Below are 17,625 nucleotides of genomic sequence, written 5' to 3'. Positions count from 1 at the left end.
GGTGAGTTTCCAAATAGAATAAAGTGAAATTTTCTGGGCCTTATATTGAATATTTCTTCACATACGGCAATTATGTTTATTCAAGAGTTCATTTCTATTTCCGTACTTCGTATAGAATATTTCAGATGCAATATGTATCTTGTATGATTTTCTGAAATGTACGTTAAATAACTGTACCCCACTTCCATTATCAATGACCGTGTAGCGTGTGACAGCGTGGAGAGAATTCCATTGTCATTGAAACAAGTTGTATGACTTACCTGGATGGTCGGGAGGTATAGTGAGCTGGTCACACACACACACACACACACACACACACACACACATACACACACAGAGAGAGAGAGAGAGAGAGAGAGAGAGAGAGAGAGATTGGTATATGTATACTGAGGTTTATTTTCGCCCCGCATGCGGAAGGACGGGGTTCGAATCCCGACTGCGACTGACCTAAGACGTTAAAACGGGTAGTGACAGTTCCATCGCCAAACGCTCGGTATCAGGTGTGAAAGTCATGGGTCCTCGGAGATGACGTTCAAAAACGGATGTACCGTGTCACAGTAGATAAGGCACGCTAAATAAAAGCTCTCACTGCTCAATGGCCGTAAGCGCCGAGCATAGGCCTCAATTTGGAGCCCTTCGCCGGTGTTAGTGACGTCTCCATATGAGTGAAAAAGTATCGAGAGGGAATCAAGAGATAGGTATCTGAGAGTGTGTATGTGTTATGAAATTCTATTTATTTGTAGAGGTAAATATAACACTTCAAGTATGGAAACACGCACTCCAAGTATAACACAGACACGAAACTGACGGATTTGGGTAATTAACCTTTGGAGTGTCATTGATGATAATTTTGTGCATTCAAAGTACAAAGTATCTATATAATCAGCCATTCGTGTGCTTCCTTATTGTAGAAGACAAAACATACCCTTAAGTTTGGAATGCATTCTAAAACTTCAAACTATGTTGGGCAAATGTCTGAATTGGCAAGGTTTATTCTGTATGTAAGTTTTAATAATGACTGGTGATACAGCGTCCGATGATTTTACTTTCTCTACATTAAACACTTCTATCATCAACATAACAACAGATTCAAATAATCCTGCTGAGATGAACGCTGCGCCGGTCCTGCTACTTTTCGTCGTCGGAGTTGGTGGGAACATCATTGCGTTGACAGTTTTGTTACTGACGGCCAAATCTCACAACTGGAAGCCATTTTACAGATTTGTCTTCGGACTGGCGATCACTGATGGCGGTGGTCTTCTTCTTTCACTTCCTGTGTCACTGTCTATATATGCATCAGAATTTCAGCGGGAATTGTCGCCGGCTTTGTGTGGTTACCAGATGTTTATGATAATGTTCACACTGATGTCGTCCGCCATGATAGTCTGTGGAATGTCATTTGACCGATTCTTCGCAACTTTCTATCCTTTTCAATATAATAGACCATACAAACAAATTCGAACCAACATTGTACTGACAGTAATATGGGGACTTTCGGCACTCATCAGTAGTTTACCACTGTTTGGACTTGGCTCAAGCCGAAAGTTTTATCGAGGGTGTTTTATGAACTTCATTGAAACAACAATAGAATTGAACAGAATTGACGCCATCATTTATGCCTCTATAGGTGTAATAATTGTCATGGCAACGTGGGCCTTCAATATTGCTGTTATTGGCTACTTCATCTACAAGAGATATACAGGGGAATCCACGTGGAGCGGATGGAAGGATATGCACGTCATCATTTTTCTTCTAACAGTGGTGGTCCTATTTACTTTATGTTGGTTACCCTTTATGGTAATATCAGGATGTAAATTATAATTTTCCTTCCATATTTTATGCGAATCTATGAAATGAAAACTATAAATGAAAGTTTTAAAATTATGACATAGAGTGAAACGTATTACGTTTAGTAGTGCTCACGCATGTATTTATTCTCCAACATTTAACATTCGTTATTTCATGAGACGACACGTTTTAGATTGTTTTTAAAAATAGATATGGCTTTCAATTCTCAAAATCTTTTTAATGTTTTGTTTAACCATTTCCTACTTTTATATGTAGTTTCTCTTTTGCAATTTACAAATTGGTGTCTCATGTTTTATCAGGTAAACATTCTGCAGCATGCCAACTTTGCACTTCCGGAGACGGCGGGTAAGACGGAGCTCCTGTTAACCAGACTGAGCATCACTAACTCCGTGGTGGACCCCTGGATATACATCATCCTCAGAAGGGAGATCTACTCCTCCCTAATGGCGTGTGTCAGACGCGTGTATCACAGGGGAAGAGCAAGTCACACGACATGGGATCAGAGTTCTGGGGACAAATTAGAAAACCTGACATAAAAAACGAAATTAGAAATAACTAAAACAACAGCTTAACTGTCATAAAGTCTGATGTATATGATGATCACATGCAGTCTTAGGTTGATTTCAGTATGCACAGTTCTTTATCTCTATGTGATGCGTGGAAGTCTCCATATCAGTGTAAGGTTAAACAATATACAACAAACCAACCCTTTGTGATGGATCGGAAAACGTTCCCAGCCTCAAAAAGTATTTTTGTTACATACGTTTCTCTGGAAAAGAGTTATTGAATTTTAAAGTACATAGCCTTTTGGGGGGAAGTAACAAATAAATGTTGAAATTGTGTAGTGAAAGGGAAATGTTTTCATTAAAGGTATCATCCTGTAAATGTGATTTATTCGTTGAATATCACTATGACCCAGGAAGAAGGTCTGTTCTACATATATTAGATGTCCTTATGTCACTTGCAAATGGCAAACAAGAAAATTAAACACTGCTATTTAAAGGCACATAGACAACATCAAGCATATGTATGTATGTATATATATATATATATATATATATATATATATATATAAACAAAGTGATAACATATATACAACTAAACATTGTAAAACTTATACGGTACCAATTTTGATGCACCAGATGCTCATTTCGACAAATAATGTCTCTTCAGTGATGCTCAACCGAAATGTTTGAAATCCGAAATAACAATGAAGTTTTAGAGCTATTTTAGGGAAAAACAGTGTGCCAAAAAAGTGAAGTCAAATTCGTTTAAGGATAAGAGCTATGCGTGAGGGAGATAATCCTTAATTTTGAAATGAATTTCTAAATTTATAACAGCAATTAAATATACATCCGTATACATATAATGTATACATACACAGAAACAAAATCAAACATGTATGCATATGCGTAGAAAAAATCAAATTCGTTTACATGTACATTGTACACATGAAAATCAGTCTCGCTTAAAGTCAGCCTTTCGCAAATTCTATGGTCGTCATACATGTATACTCTAACGATTTAGTTTGCTAATACAACCTGTCATTAGGTCAAATGCTGTTTGACGTGTTTCATACCAATTGTTAAACCGTTCTTTACACACTGATTTTGACTACCGATTGCTCCGTTTACCTGATCAAGATATGGGTCTAACAGCGGTTGTGACCGATCAACAGGGGATGTTTACTCCTCCTAGGCACCTATTCCTCCATCTGGTATTTCCAGGGGTCCGTGTTTGCCCTACTCTTAATTTTGTATTTCTTGTAGGAGTTATGAGATTAATCAATGTTCTTTTCATTAATATATACATAGGCAAAATCAAATGCACACACATTGACAAAATCAACGCATATACAAAGAGAAAATCATTTCGTAAAGGCAATATTGTCGTTTAGTGATCCGTGTCGGCTCTTACTTGAAAGGTGAAGATAACGAACAGTGATCAATCTCATATGATTTCCTTTTAAAAAGACCAGTGATTTCATAATTGTACATACCGTATAGCGGGGTTTTTCCGGGGGTCTAAAATTTGGAGATTTGCTGGCTCAAAAGTATGCTAATAAATTTGGAAGAATAAATTTTGGCGGACAAGGAAGATTCATCTCTTTTGCCAGTACTGCAGTCGCAAATGGGTGTATATTTGGCGATTGAAATTTTGGCGGAAAGCTATCTAACCGCTAAAATAAGCCAAATTTATCACCCCACAGTGAATGACAACACGATGAGTCTAATGTTTATCTGCATATGTGTCGTAGAATCTGCCAAACTGTGATTTTATTAAATGTAGCATATGTTAAGATTATTGATTTATGTGTGCGATATTTGTTTTGTTTTGTTTTTAAATATTTGTATGTTTGTCGATTAGTTTGATATTTCATTTTTTTTAATCGAAGGAACAGCGTTTTCTGTATTTCTTGGTTAAATGAAATTTATAATGTTCGGTTTCACACAACTGGACGCATTTCAGCAACAATAACAATTCATTTCTATCAACAATGAAAAAATATTTCTTTTTGCATGTAAGTGTATTCTTGTTATCCTTTTCTATCTGCATTTATGTGTTTTACTTTTCTGTTAGTATTTATTCCTTTCAGCTTTTTTTTTTAATTGCTTATAATTGTTTCATTCTTAATATCCGTTTCTATTTGCATTTCTTTTCAATTTGTAGTTTTTAATTTGTTTCTTTGACTGTAACTGTACATGTACAATGTTTATAATTGTCTGTTAATATTTAGCATCGAATATATCTATAAATGTTGCCATTATATCTACATGAATGCATCAGCTGCATATTGTGGTATATAAAGTTACAGGTGATGTTACTATTTACATTGTCAGGAAAAGTTTCGAGATTTGATACCTTTATAATGTTTTGGATGGTTTTTTTATTTGGTTTTTTTTTTTTTTTTTTTTTTTTTTTGGTTATTTGTTTGTTTGGTTTTTCCCCCCGCTTTTACCATCAAGGTCCTACAGTGTGCAAGTTGTCGCTAAAGTCTAAAGGTAAACTTATTCATGGTGCATATTCTACTCTCATTGTCAAGTTAGATCAAAATGTAATTTAGATCATTATAGCCATTAAATTTGATCAGAATATTGTTTTTCATATCTGTAAATTATTTTGAGTTGACACTACCACCCTCATACGCTACTGAATATAGTTTGACTGGCAGTGTACATGTATGTTAATTGATTTGTCACATGAAATCATTGTCGTGCACATCAAATTCTTAATAATGCCAATGGAAAGCACACATTGTTTGTGAAAGAATTTGAAATTATGAAGATGAGATATGAAAGCAGTCACTACAGGTGTTTCATTGAGTTTAAGATTTGTCAACATGGTTAATAAAGTTAAGTATGATAGTTTCAAATTTTAGCCAAACAATAATGGTGAAAGACTTACGAAGTTTATCGAAATTATCATATTTTTAATCGCGCAAGAATATACGGAGGGTCGGGGTGGGAGTAGATGAATAAGGACTTCGTATTACTTTGTGATATATTGCATTTAACTTTCCGTGAAAATAAATGATATAATGACGATTCTTGAACTAATTCTACATGTAACAGAGTTCTGATGAAAATACATCTGAAATAAATTAACGAATTCTATATCTGCTTTGTGTAAATACATGTAAATAAACAACGGACGAGTGAACATCATTTACATACGCACGTGGTATATTTTTGTGGGAATACTTCATGTAAACAGAACGATGAAAGAGGCGATCAAGATATTTGAAGACTTCAAGGGGATAATTTGTATCAATACCTGCTACAAATTTTGTCCAGGCTGTTACTTTCTTGTCTTTTGGGGTAGGCTTTTGATATTTTGAATGTATCGATAATTGATCGTCTCATGCAGATGTGCTGGGTATCATGAATAGTGACCTTTTATCACGCAACTTTTGAAGCTTTATCGGAAAATTCAACAAGGCGATGTGTCGTGTTCCTAGCCTGTGACCTTGAAATTCCACATATAAGCATAATACAGTGCCAGGCCATAAGGGAGTTACAATCTCTCTCTCTCTCTCTCTCTCTCTCTCTCTCTCTCTCTCTCTCTCTCTCTCATTGAAAAATCTTCTTTTTTTTTTTTAAATTCACTGTGAGGTCAATTTAGTCCCAGTTTCATGATTTTTACACTTATTATGCAGATTTGTTTAAATTCTCTTTTCCTATGATGCTAAGCAAATTGTGATACCATGGTTATTAATAATAATAGTTTATGAAATCACCAAGGCAAACTTTTTAACCTCAAAATACCTGTCCTATAATTTCTAACATTTGTGCCGTAAAATTTCAGTTTTGCATTTGACATGTGGTTTCACCACACCCAACTACATATAAAATTACTTTTGAAATTATGTGAAGAAAAATACAATTGAAATAATTCTGTATTTTTTGATATCATATCCATTGAAATAAGCTACAACTAATGCTGCAATAAGTGTTTTTGAAAGGCATTTTCTGATGAAATATATAGTGAAAAAATAAAATGATGACTCACTTATGGCCAGGCACTGTACTTCTGCATTTTCATTTTGTTTTACCATACTTAAGATTAAGAAAACTAAAGCTTTTAAGATGGTGCTGTATATACCCTCCCTCGTTGATAATCGTGGACGAGTCGACTCTGATGCCCTTGGATATTAACACTAAAAGTCAATGCTTCAATTGGATAGATTCACCCATCAGCAACCTTGGACCGTACTGCTCGGTTTCATATGCATTATGTAACAAGTCAGTTTTTGTTCAAATGGACTGCAATACGTGGACGATTGGGATGTGTTTCGCACAGAAACTTAATATTATATGTTGAAATAAAAGTGTGTTTAAAAACATATTTTTATATTCATAATTGACTCCGTTCTGGAAGAGCAGTAACTCTTGCAACTCCACGGGCGCATTCATTTATCTGCCCTTGCGCTATCTTGCTTTGAGCGATCCAATCTTACAAGGTAAATATTGCATAATCAATATTAATATATATATATCTCGCGTAAAGTTCTTAAATCTTGAAACATGCAAATATTTCATTATAAGCTTCATTGCTAGAGTTGTAATGACATATTGGCATAAAAATATAAAACATTTTTTAGCCTTGACATTTCATTTCAGAATTAAGGATGTATGCTACACCATGATAATTATTTGATATGGATAGGTGCAACAATATTTTGAAATTGAAAACTTTCAAATTTCTTTTATTTAATCAAAAATGCTGTTTAGTAGAAAACAATCTGGAAAAAAATAATAAAAACGCCTGCTGGACTCGACCCGCGATCTATAATTCAGCAGTCGACATGCTAACCTAGTGAACTGCTCAACTAGGCAATGATATTTGAAATGAATATTTTCACCCATGTTTTAAAGGGACTGATTCACGATTTTTGATAAAAATATTTTTCATTTCTGATGGTAAACATTAAAAATATAACTTATTTAATATTGACAGCCAAACTTTTAACCTTCTGAATGCAAGAATTAAAGCAAAATTTTAGCCTTAAATCTGTGTTATGTAAACAAAGACTCGAGTCTTTTTATGTATACAAACAAACAAGTGAAATATTGATTTTGTAATATAAGCATCACAAATTTTAACTTTTATATGACATATTTCCCCCCAAAAGCTCGAAATGTGGAAGATATACATGTTATAAACTTAGATCGATATCCATTTCTTTTGAAAATGTCATTAATAATAACATACCTTAATCTTTGTTTACAAAACAAACAATAAACTTTCTAAAATGAGCTTCTTTGATAATGTATAACCTTAATTTTGTGAACTCTTATAAACACATTAGACAGTAGATTTTTATCATTAAAAGTGAAAAAGAATATTTTTGGGAAAATCGTGAATCAGTCCCTTTAAAAGAAAGTCAGCCATTATGACGATGTTGTAGAGTAATTCCTGAAGAGTTATTCTTGTATTTGATTTGGACCTTAAATTTCCAATTAACATGGTATAAAATATTGTGGTTCTTAGTACCCTTTGCTTGAGGCGACTACATGTAAATGGGGCGGACCTTCGGATGAGATCACGACAGGTGTGACACAATAAAAATGCTTCCTGTTTAAAGGCCAGCATGCAACAAATTGTATCAATTACAAGAAGATAAAAGCGAGAAATAAATTTCAAGAATTTGGAGGAATATTATCAAATATTTTAAGATTGTTAAATGAAAAAGTGAAGATAACGAACAGTGATCAATCTCATAACTCCATTAGGGAAGATGGGCAAACAGGGAACCCCGGACATACATATATACATGTACTAGGGGTGGGATCCAGGTGCCTAGGAGGAAAAGCATTCCCTGTTGACCGGTCATACCTGCCGTGAACCCTATATCTCGATCAGGTAAAAGGAGTAATTCGTTTACAATCAAAATCAATGTGCACATTTTGGAAACTCCTACTTGTTTTATTTGCAGGTTACCTGTAAAATGCATGATTGAACAGATGAGGGAATCTTAATCAAATGTGAATACCACATTTCCTAGTGAATGAGCATCTTTTTTCATATTGGATTCTTCTTTCTCGACGAAAGGAGTTTTTGATAGTGTCAAACAGTCATAGTAGAAATACATGCAACAGTTACTTGACTCATGTTATTGTAACGGGTTCCTCTTGTTGTAATATACATGTACATTGTATATCTAACTAGTCATGGTAAACACATTCTACGACATTTAGAAGAAAGTTAACACAACTACTGACAAATCACGGAGCACTGAAATAATACAAAACACGGGCGGATCACAGATAGAATTTTAGACAAAGGGCCGCAGATATTGAAGTCACGTAAAATTCTAGTATATATTGTTTTATTTCGATGAATTGGTCATGGAACTGGGTTATGAAACGTAAACAATGACTTGTTTGGTTTTTTTTTTTAAATCGAAAGGTTTTTTTTTATTGGTGTTTAATTCAGCCAGATAGCGTTCTTATTTCGGGAGTTACTTGGTATATCAGGTGATACCTGACGAACTATTTATAGAAGTATAATGAATTTTTTCCCTTCAGGTTTGGATAATGGCATCGTTGCAAGCTACGGCTGAAACGTACATTAATACACACGCTCCTCTATTCTTTCACCCGTGGCTCTCTGCGTGATAATATCTTCGTTTCTCATACATATATATGACGAGAATGACGTAACCCGTAACCAATAAATTCATTCTTAGCCTTACATGGAGCAACCATGTTTAGCTTGTAAAACAGCAGTAATGGCTGTGGCAATAAAATCGTGTGCTTTTTTTGCACCGAAATTATTGAAAACAAAAATCCTATAGATCGAAGACATCTGGTATATGTCCACTTACTCCAGGGGGGGGGGGGGGGGTACCAATAAACAACCCTGTCGTCATTAGTCTCCGAACATTTCATTGGAAACGGCTGGTAACATAGAGACTTCCCACCGCCTGTTCTTAGTGGACCCCCCCCCCCATCATTATCCTCATCAAATGCGCCGAGACGTCGGCTTGTTCATAATTTGCGATGTCAAACACACGTGTATACATACGGATTCTGCGTTGGCTAGTTTACCGAAGTAATGGAAGAACAAGTGTTCTGATTGGTCAAGAGTAATATGCCTGCATTCTATAACAGTTTAAATCTCGACTAACTTTTGATCGGAAGTTCAGCGATTGGCCGAATCACGCCATGCATTTTAAGAGGAACGAAGAAATTGTCAAACAGAGAGCCATGGGTGAAAGGGAAGAGGAGCGTACGTTTCAGCCTGGCTTGCAACGATGGAATAATGGAAGACCAAACAGCAAAAAATAAGCACACGAAAACAGGAAGACTGCGTCATAATTATATGAAAAAACAAGACCACCCCTTTTCGAGAGGTATACGAAGAAATGTGTATCTATGCTGTGAAAGTGTGGAAACCGTGGGGAAATTGAGCTCATGGAAAAATGACAAAGACATACATAAGTAACATGGATCAACGACACTAGTGACAACTTTTCCCGTACAATTGAGCATTCAATATTGTCATTATCAAGCACTATGAAAGTCTTACTTTCTATTACATTTGATCAATTCTGAGTCCATTGGAATCGCTGTGGAAATGTACAAGATAACCGCGAATGCATGTATCCTCGCACAAGACGCTGTAATGAAAGAGGCATATCCTGTACGTTCCAGCCATCTGAAATCAACCTATACTGAATTATTTGATGGTAAAGTAATATCTATCAGTTTGTCAATGTCGTGGTTTGCTTGATACAATTTTCAGTGTGTTTATCTTTTGCTGTTTGATCCGCCATTATCCAAATCAGATGGAAAAAAAATCATTTTACTACATTTTATTATACTTCCATTGGTAGTTCTCTATCACTTTAAAAACCAAAGGATGAGGATAAATGTACTATGTATCTTCCGGAATCAGAAAGCCTGGCTGGAAAAAGAAACAATAAAAAAATGCGATTTTAAAACAAAAACAAGTTATTGTTTACGGTTAATTATTACCAAGTTTAGATGATTATAATACAAGTCCTCAAAATAAAACAAAATTTCTGTGAATCTAATACATGTGTATTCCTGCCTAAACATGTCCGTAATGTACGGCTTGCTTCGCTGTTTGTCTGGAGATTTGTCAACTTTCTTAGTAGCAGAATTTAGTAAGAAATGTAATCTGTCTCTCTTTCTCCCTCTCTGTACCTATCTATCTATATAGGGAGAGAGAGACTTCAGAGAGAGAGAGAGAGAGAGAGGACTCGTTATATCGTTAGTCACGTGACTATTAATTCTACCGAGAGTGTCTGACACCATCAGAAATTCATTTCGTCTAGAAAGGTGAATCGATATAATTGGAAATACATTCATTAATTTGAAGGTAAACCGATATTTATCTAAACAAAAATTCAGTCAGAAAATATTTACATTAATCAAAGAAACTAGTTCGTTTTCTCCTTCGAAGTTGCAATTCCGATGTTCATATGTGTAAATTGATGCAAGGATACATCCTACTCAGGTGGGGAGTTATACATCCATCCATCCATTTCTTTTTATGAGAGAGAGAGAGAGAGAGAGAGAGAGAGAGATTAAACAATCACCTCTTTAGTGAAACATGAAAATTTAATGGCATTCTGTATTTATGTTGACTTTTTTTAAATGAGCAGGACACTTCGAATATCATTGATAAGAATGCATTACAATGGAATATTCTAATCTGCCCATTGAATAAGGAAAAATCCGTCCGTACTGGTTTTACTCTCTCACAGCTGAAAGAGAAAACTCTAACCAATTTGCGATTTTAATTCATTATTCGATACATGTATCTAATTTTTATATGTCAGAGTTTTACTGTACATGCATATGAATTTTTCAGTTCATGATTATGAATGGTATATAATCATAGTATTATGGTAATCAGATGGATTTGTATTTAATTTTCTATCATATAGATTATACAGGGAATTAGCTAAGTGATAATGCATAGGCAGAGAATACAATTTATTACTTTAGTAGCATAAATTGATTTTGTTTTATTGTTCTTTTTAATAAATATTTTGTCATTAGTTTATATATCTATTATCTCTTTTATATAACTGATGTTTCATTTATTTTGTCATCCACATTTTTGTTTTTGTAAAAATGCATTGTGTGGCCCAGTGCAGGTTAATACTTTTGACATGTAACATTACTAGAATGCAGGGGTATCGTACTTCAATAGCTCTCTTACTCTAATGACTGTATCTGGTAATGTAAATTAATTATGATTGGATATTAAATAGACCACAATATCAATTTCACCAATTAAACTTTGATAGAATGTGAAACAAAACCAAGAAATAAGTAAGTAAATGGTTTATTTTAGTGACATATATCTTATATAAAATCACAACAAAATACATATGCGGTTTGTCTAGCAAAATTTGATAAGAGAAATTTGGTTTTGTTTAAATCTGACATATTGATTACGGTGGGGTTAAACCCAATACTGGTAAAAAAAAAAAAAAAAAAAAGATTGCTTTGAGATTTGAATATGCGGTACAATGAAACAAAAGGTAACATTCATCTACATTATTTAAAGAACATGAAATAAATTACCTATCAGATAACCCCCCCCCCCCCCTCCAATACCGTCCTCTTGCTATTTTATACGTAACACATGCGAAATGCCAAAGTGCATTAGAATGCCGAAGAGTTCTTGAAAACGTTTCTTTTTTTCTCTATCAGAAACACAGAGAATCTTAATGGCCCAAACAATGTTTTATCGGCCCGGACAATTTTATGAACTTTTAAATAGCAAATTACATTGAAAATAAAACAATGAATTAAAATTTAATCAAATTCAATTCCATGTATTTTGCAAACCTGCTGTACATTTCTTCATTCTGTCCGCATTTTGAATCACTATCCATTTCCCTTTTATCATCGATGTGTCTTCTATCTCTCTCTTTGGATTTTCCTTTCAGGAAGGGTTGTTTTACTTTCATTTATCATTTAGGAAGTATTGCTTTATTTTCATTTACCATTTTGAAAGATCTTTTTTTCTTCTTTTTTTTCCTTTATCATTTTCGAAAAATTGTTCTATTTTTATTTGTCGTTTAGGAAGATTTTTTTTTTCATTTATCATTCAGGAAATATGGATTTATTTATGGAAATCCTGATAGAAAAAAAGATATAGAAGAAATCCTCCTTTACTGAGATAACAAGTTTTCCCATTTTTGATTTCCTTATCTATTTATCGAATGATACCATCTGCAAATAGGGTCAGTATACGATAATTCTTTATCTTTTTAAAAAGTATGAGTGTGTTTATCTTAAAAGCAAATCACCTGTGTTTGTTTGTATTCTTAAATACGGAAGAAGAATAAACTGCCCATAGTCGCCATGGCCATCATGAAATAGTATAATCACTATCTGTGTTTCACTACAACACAATCCATGCCTTTTATCTAAATGTCTCTATTATATTAATTCAAAATAAGGATACCTCGACTACAACGTGACTATGTTGACCTGGAACGCCTCGGTTAATGAAACTACCTCCAACACCACAATAGATACAGTGTACAATGCGATGCCTGTATACTTACTGTTTTTCTTTGGAGTTGGTGGGAATATCATTGCCCTGGTGGTGTTATTACTGACAGCCAAAACACACAACTGGAGGCCATTCTACAGATTTGTGTGCGGATTAGCGATGACTGATGGCGGTGGTGTGCTTGCATCCATTCCCGTATCTCTCTCTATATACGCCTCTCATTTTAGGAGGGAATTGTCGCCAACTTTGTGCGACTATGAAATGTTTATGTTAATGTTTACGCTGATGTCGTCTGCAATGATAGTCTGCGGGATGTCATTTGACCGATTCTTTGCGACATTCTTTCCATTACAATACAACAGACCACACAAGGAAATTCGAACCAACATTGTACTGGCAGTAATATGGGGACTTTCGGCACTCATCAGCAGTTTACCTCTGTTTGGACTGGGTTCCAGTCGGAAATACTATCCGGGGTCATGGTGTTTTCTTAACTATATTGAAACAACAATCGCGTTGAACAGAATTGATGCCATCATTTATGCCACTATTGGTGTGATAATTGTCCTGGCAACGTGGGCCTTCAATATTGCTGTTATTGTCTACTTCATCTGCAAGAGATATGCAGGGGAATCCACGTGGAGCGAGTGGAAGGACGTGCATGTCATCATTTTCCTTCTGGCAGTCGTGGTCCTATTCACTTCTTGTTGGTTCCCATTAATGGTAATATTAAGTAAAGGCCTATATATGATAATATTCATGCTTTTGTTTCAAAATCAAGTAAATTCTGTGCAAAAATTCCGTTGCAACTCAGCTGGTTTCTTCAATAATCTAGCAAATGGTGGGAAATATTACATAAAAATATTTCGTCGCAATTTTCAATATTTTGTTTTACATAAAATGAATGTTTTAACGTAGTTTTACTTCAAAAACCAGAGTGTAGATTTGTAAATTATGTACTAGTATGTGTTTACCAAATATTCATCTTACAAGTACATTAAAATTGTGTTTGTCCAAACTACGTTCTGAAATTAGCATTTTTCCACAGTTTGAATTAATGATTATTTAATATACAGATACAACACACTCTTAGTTTCATCTTTCACACTGGTCGAGACATCTTGAACAACAACAAATGTAATTTTGTTAAATATTATACATAGAAAATCACAAATCATTGTGCAATGAAATTCAATTCATTTTGTATATATAGCAAAAACATTTACACCAGTAAAATATTAAACGTAAACGATAGATTTATAGAGGAATTTAACCATAAAATACTGTATAATATACTATGAAATAATGTATCTGTGCAATATTACTATACGTATTTGTGTAGTATATACAAATAAATCAGCCACTTCTAGGAGGAGACCGGTCCTCCATTTGTGTTGCCTATGGGGTGAAATATAAACTTTGAAGAGGCACAGGGCAGCAAGATAATAGTAGATAGATACATGTACATTTATTATTATCAATTATTCTTTTTGAATATTGTATAATTACATCATTTTGGATCCTATGTACTCCAAACAAGAGGCCCACAGGCCTTACCGGTCACCTAAGTACTAGTGAATAAGTATCATTACTCCCAGGGCTATAGAATCTAGAAAAAAAATATCCTGTTCTGAATATCTAAGCTAAATTCTAATGTTCAACTACAGTATAAAACAAGATGTGTTCTTAAGATTTCAATACCCTTAAACGTGCAAACACTGATGAAAGGCTTTACATAATATAATAGGTGTATTAACATTAAAACATTAAAAGATATGACTACTTTTGACGCATCCTAGAGTCAAAACCCTGGGTTGAGAAATTCACCATTTTTTGTACATCCTTTTCTGCTATTCCTAAATATGCATTTAGATTTTATACAATATTAGCAAACTTACACATAAACACTATAATGTACTAAGTTTGGCCCCACCCTAATACCAAAACCCCTACCCCGGGGATCATCAAATTTACAATTTTGGTAAAAGACTACATGCTCTTTCTAAATATCCATTTAGTTTCAATTTAGTATCAATAACACTAAAAAAGATGCTATTTAAGTGTTTTACACATAAACACTATATAGTTAGTTTGGCCCCGCACTGGGGTCAGAACCCCTACCCCGGAGATCAGGAAATTTACAATTTTGGTAGAGACCTTCCTTGCTCATCATTACTATATACTTACTTGCTAGATGCCCAGGAGTAAAGAAGAAGATTTTTAAAGAAATACATCAATTTTACAGTTTTTACCCCAAAATTAAGGCCCGTTAGGGTGGGGGGGGGGCATGACATTTACAATTTTCGGTCTCCTTTACCTACAGATGCTACATACCAAATTCGATCAAGATTGGCCCAGTAGTTTCTGGGAAGAAGTTGTTAACGGACGACGCACGACGACGGACGCAGACTAATAGCAATAGGTCACCTGAGTAACTCAAGTTACATAAAAACTGAAAATCTCGGGAAAAAATCTGTGAAGTTATATTGTACATGCAAAACAAAGGAAGATCCCAATTAATATTTCTTTAAAGCGTTAGGAGTTAACAATTTTCAGAGGCCCTGAACGTCTCTTGTCACCCACAGTCCTTTGAATTTCCCTACTGGTTTTCAACCCGTGGAGACCCGGGTTTGAATAGGTCCTCAGTACCTCTTGCTTGTCGTAAGAGGTGAATAAATGGGGCGGTCCTTCGGATGGGACCGCAAAACCTTAGGTCCCGTGTTACAGCAGGCGTGGTACGGTAAACATCCCGCCTTACTCAAAGGCCTTAGACGCTGAACATATGTCTAAATATTGCAACCCTTCACTGGCAATGGTGACATCTCCATGAGTGAAATATTCTCGTTAAACATTATACAGTCAGTCAGTCTACTGCTTTTCCTTCGAGTGGACTGAGTGTTATCAAATACAAATTTGAAACTGTCTCCCGCAAGTTTAATTTTTTTTTATGTAGCACAAAACATTCATCTACAAACAGTATAGATATAAGAGATGAAAGTATGCTACGGAGGTAGAATTTCTACATCATGGACACTTGTATACTACAATATAATGGTCGCACCACTTAAAAAACTAATGCAATATTATTCATTACAGTTTAAAATATTTTCCTCTGCTGTTTACTAAATGTTGTTCGATGTTCCATAAGGTGAACATTGGTGTCTCATGTTTTATCAGGTAAACATTCTGCAGCATGCCAACTTTGCACTTCCGGAGACGGCGGGTAAGACGGAGCTCCTGTTAACCAGACTGAGCATCACTAACTCCGTGGTGGACCCCTGGATATACATCCTCCTCAGAAGGGAGATCTACTCCTCCCTGCTGGCGTGTGTCAGACGCGTGTATCACACGAGGAGAGCAAGTCACACGACACGGGATCAGAGCTCTGGGGACAAATTAGAGAATATTACATTAGAAACGAAATAATTAATTTTTACAGTGATTCTCGGTAATTATTGACATGCATATGATAAATACTACTTAAAGTATGTTCCGATATAACAACAAATCTAGCCGCCATTTTGATTGGTCAAATGTGAAAGGTTAAATAACCTCAATGCTGCCGGATCCTTCAGTGTAACGGTTAGAAAAGATCTGTTTTAAATTTCGGCTTGAGCATCACTGAAGAGACATTATTTGTCGAAATGCGCATCTGGTGCATCTAAATTGGTACCGTATAAGTTTTACATTGTACAAAAAGAGTATCTGTCTGTTCATTTAGATATTGTACCTGTAGAATTGTTGTAAATTAAATGCAATGTACATATATATATATATGAAAATAAATGTATTTTTAATTTTTCTATTTTCAAAAACATTCTTTGACAGACATCTCAATCCATCTTCATTTAGAAAGTAAACTTTAAGGAGGTATGCTACACCAGAGAAATTTGATGTAGATGAAAAGTGGAGGATATGTACAACAATATTTTGAAGTTGAAAATTTTCAAATTTACTTTATTTTGTCAAAAAATACAGTTTTAGTAGAAGGTGATCTGAAAACAATTTAAAACCTCTGCTGGACTCGAACCTGCGACCTACAGTTCAGCATTCGGTATTCTAACATACTGAGCTACTCGGCTAGGTATTTAAATGAGAAAAGGAAAAGTCAAATATTGCTGATATCGATTTTTTCATCCATGTTTAAAAAGGAAGTCAGCCATTATGACGATGTAGAGTACTACCTTAAACAGCAGACCTTAGTGTTTAATACCGCCTTTGTGTTATTACAGCGGTACACCAGAAACGTGAAGTAAATGGACGGTAAATTTCCAACACCACAATTTTATTACACAGCTGAAATACTTTTATCTTCCTGGTGATTTTGGTCGGGGCGTTATACGTCTTTGAAAGCTGCGCTTAGAGGATTGCACCTGAGTTTTATAGTATTTTCAATTTTTGGGCAAGTGTATTTTTAATTTCTACATGTATGGGGATTATGAAATAGAAAATGTGGTGTAGTAGTATAGAGATATTGACTGGTTTTAATCATATTAGCTGTTTTGTTTGACTGTAGGCTTCGGGACACAGATCCGTTCTTGGGTCAACAAAACAGCTGTTGTCCGAGGACCTAGTCTATAAATGTTTTGTTATACACCTTCATTATGCCCCCCTTCAAAGAAGAGGGGCATATTGATTTGCATCTGTCGGTCGGTAGACCACATGTTGTCCGCTCAATATCTTGAGAACCATGCACTTGATCGTTATATTTCATATGTGGGTTAGTTATGGGTAGATCAGGGCCCAGGTTATTTTTCAGGCCAAAAAGTCAAAGTTCAAGGGTCAATCTACTCTGGACATAGGAATATACTG

At 35.0% G+C, this 17,625-nt stretch overlaps 2 protein-coding genes across 2 annotated transcripts; both read left to right on the top strand.

Moving 5' to 3' along the window:
* Positions 1-940: 940 nt before the first annotated feature.
* LOC125672341 (prostaglandin E2 receptor EP4 subtype-like) lies at positions 941-2,694 on the top strand. Its single transcript, XM_048908576.2, has 2 exons — positions 941-1,797; positions 2,109-2,694. Exons 1-2 carry the CDS (start codon positions 1,015-1,017, stop codon positions 2,343-2,345), a joined length of 1,020 nt encoding a protein of 339 aa, XP_048764533.2. The 5' UTR covers positions 941-1,014; the 3' UTR covers positions 2,346-2,694.
* A 9,087-nt stretch (positions 2,695-11,781) lies between these two features.
* LOC125672337 (prostaglandin E2 receptor EP4 subtype-like) lies at positions 11,782-16,614 on the top strand. The gene is made up of 2 exons (XM_056161213.1): positions 11,782-13,536; positions 15,991-16,614. Exons 1-2 carry the CDS (start codon positions 12,781-12,783, stop codon positions 16,237-16,239), a joined length of 1,005 nt encoding a protein of 334 aa, XP_056017188.1. The 5' UTR covers positions 11,782-12,780; the 3' UTR covers positions 16,240-16,614.
* The last annotated feature ends 1,011 nt before the right edge of the window (positions 16,615-17,625 follow it).

Source organism: Ostrea edulis, chromosome 4 (genome assembly GCF_947568905.1).
Source record: "Ostrea edulis chromosome 4, xbOstEdul1.1, whole genome shotgun sequence".
Taxonomy (NCBI): domain Eukaryota; kingdom Metazoa; phylum Mollusca; class Bivalvia; order Ostreida; family Ostreidae; genus Ostrea; species Ostrea edulis.
Note: the sequence above shows the minus strand (reverse complement) of the source record. Positions and strands in the feature narration are given on the sequence as shown.

Excerpts from the sequence above, each read along its gene's own strand:
- LOC125672341 (XM_048908576.2), top strand. The coding sequence starts at position 1,015 with ATGACTGGTGATACAGCGTCCGATGATTTTACTTTCTCTACATTAAAC. Across the intron at positions 1,798-2,108 it reads TATGTTGGTTACCCTTTATG|GTAAACATTCTGCAGCATGC; the intron begins GTAATATCAGGA and ends ATGTTTTATCAG.
- LOC125672337 (XM_056161213.1), top strand. The coding sequence starts at position 12,781 with ATGTTGACCTGGAACGCCTCGGTTAATGAAACTACCTCCAACACCACA. Across the intron at positions 13,537-15,990 it reads CTTGTTGGTTCCCATTAATG|GTAAACATTCTGCAGCATGC; the intron begins GTAATATTAAGT and ends ATGTTTTATCAG.